At 56.6% G+C, this 12502-nt stretch overlaps 1 protein-coding gene and 1 pseudogene across 10 annotated transcripts in view; one reads left to right on the forward strand and one right to left on the reverse strand.

Annotated features, from left to right (window-relative positions):
• Positions 1 to 12502, reverse strand: part of ARAP1 (ArfGAP with RhoGAP domain, ankyrin repeat and PH domain 1) — a 62429-nt gene that overhangs the window by 17710 nt on the left and 32217 nt on the right. For 8 of the 10 annotated variants that reach the window (XR_012374495.1, XR_012374498.1, XR_012374496.1 and 5 more), the window contains 11 exons: positions 10324 to 10493; positions 9654 to 9721; positions 8930 to 9063; positions 8632 to 8787; positions 8195 to 8264; positions 7758 to 7878; positions 7142 to 7344; positions 6299 to 6405; positions 3886 to 4085; positions 1879 to 1964; positions 501 to 683 (listed from right to left, as the gene is read on the reverse strand). Coding sequence is in view for 7 of the 10 variants with exons in the window: in XM_025894216.2 (XP_025750001.1) it covers positions 501 to 683; positions 1879 to 1964; positions 3886 to 4085; positions 6299 to 6405; positions 7142 to 7344; positions 7758 to 7878; positions 8195 to 8264; positions 8632 to 8787; positions 8930 to 9063; positions 9654 to 9721; positions 10324 to 10493 (1498 nt within the window). In the remaining 3 variants the exon portion in view is untranslated. Of the gene's footprint in view, positions 1 to 500; positions 684 to 1878; positions 1965 to 3885; positions 4086 to 6298; positions 6406 to 7141; positions 7345 to 7757; positions 7879 to 8194; positions 8265 to 8631; positions 8788 to 8929; positions 9064 to 9653; positions 9722 to 10323; positions 10494 to 10688; positions 10819 to 12502 lie in introns of all 10 variants that reach the window. The other 2 variants (XM_025894221.2, XM_025894218.2) reach the window with 1 other exon arrangement.
• LOC112840765 (small ribosomal subunit protein eS12 pseudogene) lies at positions 4707 to 5100 on the forward strand (annotated as a pseudogene).

Consider the following 12502-nt stretch of genomic DNA (forward strand, 5'->3'; position numbering starts at 1 on the left):
TGCCTCGGAGCAGGCTACCTCCCACTCAGGCTGAGCCAGACCAGGGCCCAGGGCTTGGATCCCAGCCTGTCAGGGCCTGGGGCCCATGTGGGGCCTCAGCTTGAGTGGGGTGTGGATGGGGGTGGGTCAGAGCAGCCAGCTGTTTTTCATGAGCCTGACAGGAAATAGCATCCCCATCAAGTTCACTCCTTTTGGCAGGATTCACAAGGAGCAGGACGGTTCAGGAGACAGAGGAATCAGGAGGGGAGGGAGGCCGACAGATGCTGGGGATGTGGACTCGGCCCAAGGGTCAGGCCTGACTCCTCCCTGCTTTGCCCCAACTCTCCCTGTGGCTTAGACAGGGCCCTTCTGCCCTCTGGGCCTCAGTTTCCCCATATGCCAACTCATCACTGTGAGCTGACGGAAGAGATGAGCTGAGTGAGACAGAGAGAGCAATGGGGGGGGGCGGGTAGAAAGAAAGCAGGTGGTCTCCAGGGGCCCCAGAGGCCCAGTGCCCTGACCTTGTCCAGTTCCTCCTGGTTGCCAAAGAGCGGGTGGTAGCGGCGGTACTTGCCCTCACGGTATTTGGCCTCCAGGTGGTGCCGCCGGGCACCAGGGCTGCTGTTGGGCTGCAGAGCCTCACTGGGGGGCACGTTGGCGGCCCAGAAGCGGTTCCCAGTGCCATTGCCCAGCTGTAAGAAGAGCTGTGGGTGTGGGCAAGAGATCAGACGGGCAGCCTATGGCCAGGACCGTGTGTCTGGTAAAATCTTTGTTTTGAGGTTGTCAGGAAAGGGGCTGGGTGAGCCAGGCCACCCACCCACTTTCCCATCAGGAAAGCTGAGGGGCAGCCTGGCCAGTCGGTGGCTACGGGCCCAAACCGAGTTCCTCAGCTCAATGACAGGACGAGAGGCAGACAGTCTGACAGCTGGATGCCCCAAGCCTGGTGTCTGGTTGGGGGCCTTGCTATTTCCCCCACCCAGTCCCACATCTGGAACTCTGCATTCCTGAGGTTATCACAGCTTGGGGGAGGGTGGGGGGCGGGGTAGCTAACCTGTCAGCCAATGGGGTGGGTAAGGATTTTGGAAACCTCTCCTGTCCTTGACATTCCTCTCTGGGCTCAGGGGAGGAGGAGCAGGGGTAGATGCTAGGGGCACAGATGCAGGGGTCCAGTCATAAGGGGACTAGTTTATTAATCCTTTCACTTTGCTGATCATTCGTCCCACAGCCATTTCCTGGGCTCCCCATCCTGCCTCTTTGTCAGGTCCTGTGTGGGGACGCTGGGTCATGGAAGAGAAAAAACAGAAGCAGACCCTGCCACCCCTGACTCACTCTGTGACTTTGGGCAAGCCATCTTCTCTCCCTGGGCCTCCATGTCCTCATCTTTAAACTGGGGATTCTAACCCTAACTCACAGGGGATGTGACAGCCAAACTGCACTGGGGCCTGCAGCTTGGCTGGGGCTGTCAGGAAGGCCCCGTGTGGTCAGCCTCCTGCTGTAGGTTCTCCTCTGTAACCACTGCACACCTCAGTGTGGGAACCCCAAGTAGATAGGGGCATATGCACATGTAAGTGTGCTCCCAGACGCACGTGCTCATACCCACTGGTGTATGTGTGTGCAGATGAAGTAAATAGTTTAGGCTCTGCACGACAGTTTCTGTTGTGTATTTTTTTTTTTTTTAACCAACCCTCTAAAACTGTAAAAATATTCTTAGCTCACGGGCCAGTTTGCTGACTTTGCCAAAAATCAACTTTTCCAAAATCCCCACCTACTAGATGATCCCCAAGGTCTCTTCTAGCTCCAGGGGGCCAAGGTCTGTGAGCAGGGAGAGGGGTGGGGAGACCCAGGTAGCGGTAGAGTGGAGTGGACCCCAAATGCAGGTGGCAAGCAAGGCCTCCCCACCTCGATGAGTGTTTCGGTCCACACCTTCCTGTCCATCTTCAGGCTCCGCACCTTGGAGACACCAGCGCCCAGGCCACGGTGCTCCCCTGCAGACAGAGGGCCCTCACCTTCACATGAGCACTTACCTTCCTGCCCTCCCTGCCTCCCTGTGGAGCCCAAGCAGGGGCAGACAGGGAGAGGCTGTTCCCAGTGCCGGCCACACACACCCCTGCTCCAGGCACCACAGAACCGAAAAGTCACAGCCCACCTCCCCGCCACCCCCCCCCGCCCCCCGGGCACTCTGCACGGCCCAGCCACTGTGAACTTTTTTTTTTTTTTTAAGTAAGCTCTATGCCCAACATGGGGCTTGAACTCGTGAACCCCACCCCCGACCCCCACTCTGAGATCGAGTCACATATCAACTGAGCCAGAGTGCCCCCAGAGTGATCTCCTTAAAATGCAAATCCCCATATTTCAAATCCCTGCTTTAGACCCCCCCAATGGCTCCCCAGAATTAGATCTAAATTCCTTACCTCCTTCTCCTGCAATCTCATCTCAGAATTTCCCCCCAATCCCAATCCTGCTCAGCCATACTCTCCTCCCTCTTCTAATCAACCAGCTCATTCCTGCCTCAGCGCCTTTGCACTCACAGTTCTTTCTGCCTGGACTCTCTTCCCCCATCTCCCCAAGGCTGGCTCCCTCCTTACATTCAGGTCTCAGCTGACAGGGCATCTCCTCAGACAGGGCTTCCTGACAAACACATTCTCTGCCTAGCTCTTTATTACCTGATATTTCTACTGGTTCGTATATGTATTTCCTGCCTCTCCCCACTAGAATGTAAGCTGCCTGACGGCAGGAACCTTGAGTGTCTGCTTTAGGGTGTAGCCTCCATGCCTAGAACAAAGTCTGGCATGCAGTGCGCACTTAGTAAATCTCTGTGGAATGAGAGGTCAGGGCAAGTTGGGGCTGGAGGGAATGCAGCCCTACTCAGCTACAGCTCTGAAGGAGCCCTGGGGTAGGGAGCAGGCTGGGACACTAGGAGCGCCTAGCACCACCTAGTTTTGGCTTCAACCTCACCCCCTCTGCAGCCTCCTATGGAGCACCTCATCCACACCAGTCACCCGCACCCCTCCGTGAGTCGTCAACTTTCTAAATCAAGTCATTTCTTTCCTGAACGCAGACCTCACAGCCCCAGGTCTCCTGGACGCTTGCCCTAGCTCAGCACCTTCCCCAGAACTATCCCCTGCCCCAGGTCCCCACCTCAAGCTGCCCAAAGCTGCCACCTGGGCATCATCAGCTCCCCTGAGAGCCAAATCCCTAACACCTCACGGTGTCTGGCACAGCCCAGACCCCCAATAAATGCCAGGTGGGGAGATGGATGCATCTTGGGCTCCAGGCTCTGTCTTTCTCGCCCTCCTCATCTGATCTGTCACAGTGACTTTGACACCACAGATCCTGTACATCCCTCGAGTTCTCCGCATCATTTCCCCCAGACCAGGCCTCAGCCTGTTCCTCTCTCGTGGAGCCATTAACAGCCTCCCCACTGGCCTCCAGTCTCAGATTCCACCCACCAGCCAGAGTCTGAGGCACGAATCTGACCATGGCCCTCCCACCCCTGCCTCCCATCCCCTCCAGATGAAACATCAGATCCTCCCACTGCATGCAGAGCCCTGCTAGCCCCGCCTGTCTTGCTTCCCTCCACTCCTCTGATGTGACGGGGAGAGGGGGACGCTAGACCCCAACTGGCCTGGGCTCAAATCCAGACTTACTTGCCAGGCCACCCACAATGAGCCATTTCCCCTCCCTAGGCCTCAGCGTCCTGCCCACAGCGTGTGCCGTCAAACCCCTGCCTTGCAATTTCGGTGCTGCAGGCTCATCACAGTAAGAAAGGCCTGGCGCACAGATGCAACTTCATCGACAAAGATCTGACTACCGTCTTGGCTTCGGCCCCTCCGGCCAGATAGGCCACCTGCCATCCCGACACACCAGTCCTGTCATGCCTCAGTCTGGTGCCCCAGCCCCACACACCTGCACAGCGCTTGCAGATGACGACACAGAGGTTGATGGAGGCCCAGTCAGGCTGGGCAGCTCCGCAGTCAGCACAGAACCTGTTGGGGGCCACGGCCCAGATGCGCTCGGCCACCTCCGAGGTAGACAGGGCCTCAGCAATGGCTCCCTGCATGGCCTCCAGCCACTGCTCCTTCTCTAGCTCCGATTCGGCCGAGAAGCTAGGGACACAGGAGTGGGGGGTGGGGGCTGGTGGGAGAGGGCTCAGAGAGATTTGGGGGCAGCATGAAGAAGCACAGCATGAAGTGGGCGGAGCAAGGAGTTGAGCACTCATAACCAGAAGAGGGAGGCATCCTGGGTCTGTGAGGAAGGTGGGCATGGACAGAAGCAAGGGTACCATGAACCTAAGAGACACGTGGGGGCTGGGGGAGCCCAGAGCAGGCACTGCCCCACCCAGGAAATAGAAAAGGCTGCTGGGAAGAAATGATGCCTGAACTAAGCCTTGACAGATGAGAAGGGCTTAGCCAGGAGAAGAGGTGGAAAGGCATTCCAGACAGAGGGAAGAGCATGTGCAAAGGGGCAGAATGGCACACGGGGCATTCTGGGACCTGTGGCCAAGATGGGCAGACTGGCAGAAAGGAGGCCGGGAGACATATATGGACAAGCCTGTGTTGGGCAGAGGAGGTCAAAGTGCACCCAGAGGTCAACAGAGAAGCAGTGGAGGGTTTCAGTGGGGCAGCGGAGAGGGTAAAGAGATGTCTTCTCTGGTTCTTTCTTTCCCTGCCACCACCACCCCACCTACGTGTGCAGTCAAGATTCTGCTACCCCTATAACTCACTACCATGGCCAAAAAAGGTGTCACTGCTAGAGAGATGATAGGCATTAATGCTGCCTGACCAGAGGTGCTGAAGACCGTGCTCATCCATGAAGGCCTCGCACGTGGAATCTGCAGGCTGCCAAGGCCTTAGATAAGCACTACTCCTGTCTTCATGTTCTTACATCTGGTGGGCTCGGCCTACATATGTCAGGCTGGTGGAGGCCCTTGGTGCTGAACACCAAATCAACCTAATTAAAGTCGATGACAAGAAACTCGGTGAATAAGCAGGCCTCTGTAAAACCGACAGTCAAGGAAAACACTGGAAAGTGGTTGGTCGCAGTTGTGTGGTAGTTAATGATTATGGCAAAGAATCTCAGGCCAAGGATGTCATCCAAGACTACTTCAAAGGCAAGAAATAAGCAAATAAAAACTTGGCTTTCAACAAAAAGAAAAGACAAGACCCCACTGGCAGTCACAGACAGGCAGCCAACGCGTGAGGCGGTGCCACCACTGGGCCCGAGGCCTCCCTGGCCTGGGACAAGATGGGGGGGGACCGAGGGGAGGGGCCAAACGGAGGTGAGAGAGCCATGGAGGCAAGGCAGGGGTTGTGCCGGGCATGCGTGGGGCTGAGCGGGAGAGGCAGGCGTCCCCACGGGTGCAGACGGGGGCCTGGGAGGTCCAGGGAGTCGAGGAGGAAGTCACAGGGGGACATACATCCACAAAACTGTTGGACGTGCAGGTCTGGAGCTCAGGACAAAGTCCCTGCGGAAGACAGAGATCTAAGCTAAGGACAAAGGACAGGTCAGCGGAGGTGTGACGGTGCCAGTGTTGACAGACAGTTACCGGGCACTGAGTCAGGTGACAGCTTTACAAAGACTGCTACGGCCTCACTCACAGAGGAAGAGAATTGACGCACAGAGAGGCCAAGCGATGCGCTCGGGTCACACAGTGACTCAGGGGTGGGCCCAGGGTCTTACGGACTGAACTGTGTCCCCCCGTGTGACTGCATCTGGAGAGAGGAACTTTAGGGAAGTAATTAAGATTAAATAATGTCGTAGGAGTAGGGCTCTAATCTGACAAGACTGGTTTCTTTATAAAAAGAGGAAGGGGCACCAGAGAGCTCTCTCTCTCTCTACCTGCACACAGAGGAAAAGCCGTGTGAGGACACAGTGAGGAGGGGGCCATCTACAAGCCAGGAAGAGGGGCCTCACCAGGAACTAACCCTGATGGCTCCTTGACCTTGGACTTCCAGCCTCTAGAACTGAGAGAAAATAAACTTCCGTTGTTGAAGCCCCCCCATCTGTGCTACTCTGTCACACATGGCAACCAAGCTGACCAATACACACGACGTGACCTTAAGGCTTGGCACAGTGCCCCAGAGGTGGCAGCTGACGGCCTGGGAGTGAGTGAGGGGAAGGGGGGGTGGTGATGGTCAGAGGGGGTGGGATAAAAGGGAGACTTCTTAGAAGGGAAGGGTCAGAGCAGGTTAGTGAGTGGAGGTAAAGGAGGGGGGGGCTGGGAAGGGAGGGGAGAAATCAGGGGCAGCTTCCCACATAAGCAAGAAGAAAATCCTGGCAGAGAGAGATGATGCAGGTAAACGAGGGGAGACAGGCTTACCTGAAGATGCGGTAGGGGGTGGTGAGGTCGAAGCTGCGCCGGTCTGCTTCCTTCACGTTGCCTACACTCATGTCAATGAAGGTGATGCCAATGCCCAGGTGGTATTCCTGGCAGGGAGGGGGGAGGGGGTGAGGGCAAGGCCTGGGGGCAGGGCTCAAGGCCCAGGGAGGGAGAGAGAGAAAGAGAAGGTAGTACCTTAGGGACTAGAAAGTACCTTGGAAGGAGATAAAGAGAGCTCAGGAATCTGCACATGGGTAAATGGACCCAGGCTCAGGGGCCATGTAGCAATAGGGAGGGGGAGCAGGGGGCAGGGCAGTGATGGGAAGATAATCCTCAGGGACCAGGCAGGGGGCAGGGACAGAACTAGGAGCAGGAAGGGTGGCCAGCACAGGGCCGAGCTCAGTCGGGGGAAGGAAGAAAGGGAAGGGGCAGGGCTGAGGGACCAGGGTGGGCAGGGGGCAGGGCTGAGGGACCGGGTAGGCACAGGGCAGGGGGAAGGCTGAGGGACCGGGTAGGCACAGGGCAGGGGGAAGGCTGAGGGACCAGGTGGGCAGGGGGCAGGGCTGAGGGACTGGGTGGGCAGGGGGAAGGGCTGAGGGACCGGGTAGGCACGGGGGCAGGGGGGAAGGCTGAGGGACCAGGGTGGGCAGGGGGCAGGGCTGAGGGACCGGGTGGGCAGGGGGCAGGGCTGAGGGACGGGGTGGGCAGGGGGTAGGGCTGAGGGACTAGGTGGGCACAGGGCAGGCTGAGGGACCGGGTGGGCACAGGGCAGGGGGAACACTGAGGGACCAGGTGGGCAGGGGGCAGAGAAGAGGTTTAGCAAACTGGCTGACCCCTTCGCACCTCCAGATTCTTGTACAGCTGCACTTTGTCCCCAACCACGGCCACATACAGTTTATTCTTGAAACCGCGTAGTTCTAAGCTGCCAGCACGGTCAGGCAGCTCTGAGCCCCGGACACCCAAAGGGTAAGTGCTAGACAGCCGGGCTCGGGCTCCCTGCTCGGATGCTGCCTGCTGCAGGGCCTGCAGCCACTCCTTCCGCTCCGCTGCAGGCAAAGGGGACAGAGTCAGTCTGAGGTCAGCCTGGCAGCCCTCCAGGCTCCTCAGGCAACACCTCTGCCAGCAAGTCCACCCAGACTGGCCCACCTATCTCCGATGATCTCTGAGTTCTCTGACTTGGACAAGCTACACTGAGCAAGCCACTTCGCCTATCTGAGCCTATTCCCCTGTAAACGGAAATATAGTGGTTCTGAGGACTCAGTGGGTATCTCAAGCACAGAGCCAGTCCGAGAGTGCCCCTCACTCTCCCCCACCTCGTAGAGGATGGACTCCTCTCTGGGCTTGATGTTGGGGGAGCAGAGGTGCCTCAGTTCTCCCCCCACCCAAACTTATCTCCACCCCCACCCCCCCACCACTTATCAGGCCAAACTGCCAGTGTTCTCCCTGCCCTCCACCTCACCATCACTCTCTGCCCGGAAGGCAAAGGTCCGGTTGTTCGTGATCACTTCAAACTTCTGGTCTCCAATGGCAGTGACGCGGGAGATGCAGGCCACAGAGATAAAGCGCTTAGAGTAGGCATCCTGGGGAAGAGAAGGAGGCCGTACTGTGGGGGGTGGGGCACCCAGAGGCCCAGCCCCTCCTTGGCTCCCTCAACCTCAGCTGAAACCAAAGCTAACTACAGCTCCGTCTCCCACCGGTGGTCAGGGACAGCCACCAAAACTGACCCTGACCACAGCCCACAGCTGGCTGGCTCGCCAGAAGACACGGCTCAAGGAGTCAAACCGGAGCTCTGGTGAGGACTCGTCTGGGGAGGGGCTCCACCTACGTCCAGTGTCAAGGGTCAGCCCAGGGCCAGGTTGGAGCAGGGGTCTTGTCAGGGACCAACACGGGCCTCACCTTGTTACTGTCAAAGTATCGCAGGTGATCGGCATCCAGTCTTACCCATCGCTTCTGATAGATATAAGATCTGGAGAGGCAGAGACAGAGGGACGACAGAGCAAAGGATTGGGGATTAGAGGAAAGGCTCCAAGATTACCCCAGCCCTCTCTGGCAGTCACATACAAAGTTAGGAATAGCCAGGTTCAAGGGAGGAAGGAACCCAATGGTCACTGAGAAGATGGATTTTTATCTACAGCAAGAATGACTGAGGTCAGACTCAAAGTAGGCCTTCCCAATTTTAAGGGTAATAAAACATACGTCTGGTGGGGATGCCTGCAGAGAGACCTGTTCAAATAACCTTAGCCCCCCTGGTTCTCAGATCTGGTATGGCCAGTATCCTAGAGCACTCCCATCTCCATGCAGAGAACCAGCAGAACCTAACAGGCCTCACTCACCCCTGTGGTGGGTTCTTGTCCAGCCAGCCGGCCTTGATGACCGGTGTGATGGGGGTGGGGTCCCCAGGGAGCCCGTCCATGGTGGGTGGTGGCGGCTCGGGGATCAGGAGGCTGCTGGGCAGGGGTGAGCTCAGGCTGCTGGCGTGCCATCCACCACTGGGGAAAGAGGAGAGGGAATGAGGGAGCCCAGGAAGGGGGCTCCCCCAGGGGAGGGGCTGAAGAGGTGGAGTGGCCGGGCTGTGCTTGGGAAAGGAGGGTGGCTGGGTGGGACAACCAGCGGGGAAGAGTAGACACTTACTTGGGGACGCCCTCATAGGCATGGTCATCCTCATCTTCATCTCCTTGGTTTTCGTCTCCAGACAGCTCCTCCCCCTCGCTCAGCAGACTGGCCACACGCACAGCCCGTGGGACGTGGCTCACTGGGAGCTCCTCCTGGCACCCCCCGCCCCCGAGACCCACTCAGCATCATGCTTCCCTTCGAGCCCCAGATCACACCCACCCAGGGGTGCCACGCCCCTGTGGTCCACTCCGTCCAGGACCCACACAACTCAGCCCTTTCCCTGCTGTTTCCACACCCTCCCCCTGCCGGCAGACCACACAGGGACCCAGGGAGACAGCATCAAAGACAGAAAGATGAAAGGATAGTGAAAAATACTCAGGCATGGAGAGTTAAGATACCCGTGGAGCCCAGGAACACAGAAAGTGAAAGAGATGGAGGGAGACTCTCCAAGAGAGAAGTGCTCAAGACCCCAGGGGAGAGAGGAGGCCGCACACAGCCGTCCAGACACGGCAGGAGGCTGGAGCTGGGGCCACAAGCAAGCGTCCGCAGACCCCTGGCCCAGAGCTCAGGTGCTATGCTCCATCCCTAAGCCCTGCATGGTGAGACGACAAGGGGGAAGGAAGCTCTCCCGGGAACTGACGGCCCTTTCTCTCTCGGGTGGTCCCCAGGGTCTGCAACGCAGCTGGGCAGCCCACCCTCCACTCTGATGGACAGCCCAAACCCTAATCGCCACCTGCCCCACCTTCTTGGTCATCAGGCCGGCTGGGGCCCCTGGCCCCTCCTCTGGAACCTCATCGTAGTCAGAGTCATCTGAGGAGAGAGAGGGGTGGGAGGAGACTCAGAAGCAAGGAACCTAGCCTCCCCTCCTGGGCACCCTGGCCTGGCTTCACATAAGACACCCTCAGCCAAAAGGAGACCCTCATTCCAGCCTGGCTTTCAGAAACAGGCACAGGGGACAGGAAATGCTATTTATACTCTCAGGGCTTCATAGGACAGTACTAGGGGTGGCCAAAGGACAGGAGGTCTGAATAGGTGGCAAGTTTGGGGGTCAGAGGCAGGGGCTGTCTCTTTTTAGGCTTTTGCCTAAAAAAGTAACAAGAATCAAGAATCAAGAAAAATGGACAATCCAAGGAAAAGCAAACCATTGACAACCATGGAAAATATTCCTAGACTTTAAGCCATGAGCCACTCAGAAAGTTTGCTACGTGCACTTAACAGTCAGTAGATCAGATAGGTGGATGGGTGCCGTCTCCATTGTGAGGATGAAGAGAATGATGCTCACCTGTCCAGGGCCACACTGTGTTGGTGGCAGAACCCAACAGAAAGTTTGATCCTTGCATCCTTACAGACTCTGGAGGGGCCCCGATTCCATTCTACGCACTGGGAACCCCGTGCCTGGCTACGGCACTCACCGAACTCTGCGAGCAGGCGAAGAGGCTTCGGGGGGATCTCCGGGGGGCTGGGAGGTGGAGACGTCGGCTGTGGAGGCACCCGGGGGAAGGTGGCCGGGAGCTCCTCAGGCTCTGGCTGGGGAAGGGAGGACAGCGGTGGTGACAGTAACTCCTCTTCCTTGGAGGGAAGGCTGGGAAGAGACCAAAAGTTGGGCACCAGGGGGTTAGCTCCAGGCAGCTGAGTCACTGGGCTGGCTCACTATGTGACAGAGCCAGGACTCAAACCCACTGAGCCCCCAGCTCACCTGAGCTGCAGCAAAGCTCATTCATTCCACAAACTTAGACAGGAGCCCCACCACCACCACCTCACTCCCCTGCCCCCAAACCTCCAAGCTCCTCAAGTTTAAAGGAAGCAGGTCCCTTCTTTGGCCATGAGCTGGTCCTGCATTGCTGTGACCGGGTCACCTGTCCCCAAAGCTCCAGCTTTCAGCCACATGTACCCATAGGGTCTCCAATCTAGAAGAGCCAGAAGGGGTTAGGGAGTGGTCTGCATCCTAGCCTGGGGAGTCAGGTTAGACTGGAGGAGGTGATGCTTGACCTGAGCTTTTAAGGATAAGAAGGCATTTGTTGGCGAGTGGATCGGTCAGGATCAAAATGGGCATCCAGGCCAAGGGCACAGACCAGAGCCTTGAAAACCAAGTCCTAAGGCCCTGAGTTGTGGATCTCTGGCTCAAGACCACCCTCTCTCTTGCCCCAGACATGGATGTTCACCACCCCCTGGGTGCCCTCAGACCCCTCAAACTCACCTGATCCCACCATACCCCTCTATTTTTTTTTAAATTCCGATACAATTACCATACAGTGTTATGTTGGTTTCAGGTATACAACATGATGATTCACCAATTCTACACATTTCTCAGGGTTCATCATGCTAAGTGTACTTTTCCCCTTCACCTCTTCCCCCCACGCCCCCGCTCTCCTCCCCTCTGGTAACCACCAATTTGCTCTCCATATTTAAGCGCTGGCTTTTTGTCTTTTTTGTTATCTTTTTGTTTCTTAAATTCCACATATGAGTGAAATCATATGGTATTTGTCTTTCTCTGACTGACTGACTTCACTTAGCATCACAGCCTCTAGGTCCATCCATGTTGTTGCACATGGCACGGTCTCATTCTTTTTTATGGCTGAGTAATATTTTATATGTGTGTGTGTGTGTGTGTGTGTCTATATATACATATATATAAATATATATCTCCCACATCTTCTTTATCCATTCATCTATCAAGGGACACTTAGGTTGCTTCCATATCTTGGCTATTGTAAACAATTCTACAATAAACATAGGGCTGCATATACTTTTTCGAATTCGTGTTTTCATTTCCCTTGGGTAAATACCCAGCAGTGGAATTCCTGGATTATAGGGTAGTTCTATTTTTATTTTTTTGAGGAACCTCCATGCTGTTTTCCACAGTGGCTGCAACAACTTGCATTCTCATCAACAGGGCACGAGGGTTCCTTCTTCCACACATCCTTGCTAACACTTTTTGCCCACCACACTCCTCTTGCACACCAGCCCCTCATCTCTGCTATCACCATCCTGCCCCCCCACCAAAACCCTTCCCCAACTCTAAGGCCAGGTTCAGGGCCCCCTGGGCTCCCACAGCCACAGTGCTCCGTGTATGTGTCTCCGCAGAGATCACACTGCTCCCTACAGGCTGAGTGTCTCCTGGCTTTGGCATTGGATAGGAGTTTGAACCCTGCCCCACTTAGCCTCTCTGAGCCTCCGTTTCCTCTTCTGTAGAGCGGGGACTACATCACCGATCTGACGGGGTGTTTGGAGAATTAACCAAGACAAGGCATGTTGTGTGCCCACACAGCTGGAACAAGGCACCGAAGCCCCAGAAGCCTGGCCGCACCCACTGTCTCAGCCAGCGTCTGGCAGGGGCCCAGGAGGAACACCAGAGTGGGTGAGCAACTTGTCTCACCGGTTATTTTCAGCCTGGTTATTGCCTCAGTGCTCCCGGCAGTGACTGGCAGTGTGTGTCTACCGCAAAAGCAAGCAAGGGCTGGGGCATGATCACGATGCCAGGCCTTTGCTCCTGCTCTTGCCTCCTCCAGGAGCCCCTTCTGCCTAGGCTCTGACCACAGAACATCCTCTCGTCCTTTAACGCCAAACTTAAGTTCTGCTTCTCTGAAAGTC

Source organism: Callorhinus ursinus, unplaced genomic scaffold (genome assembly GCF_003265705.2).
Source record: "Callorhinus ursinus isolate GAN/ISIS: 27379988/994484 unplaced genomic scaffold, GSC_fseal_2.0 scaffold35, whole genome shotgun sequence".
Taxonomy (NCBI): Eukaryota; Metazoa; Chordata; class Mammalia; order Carnivora; family Otariidae; genus Callorhinus; species Callorhinus ursinus.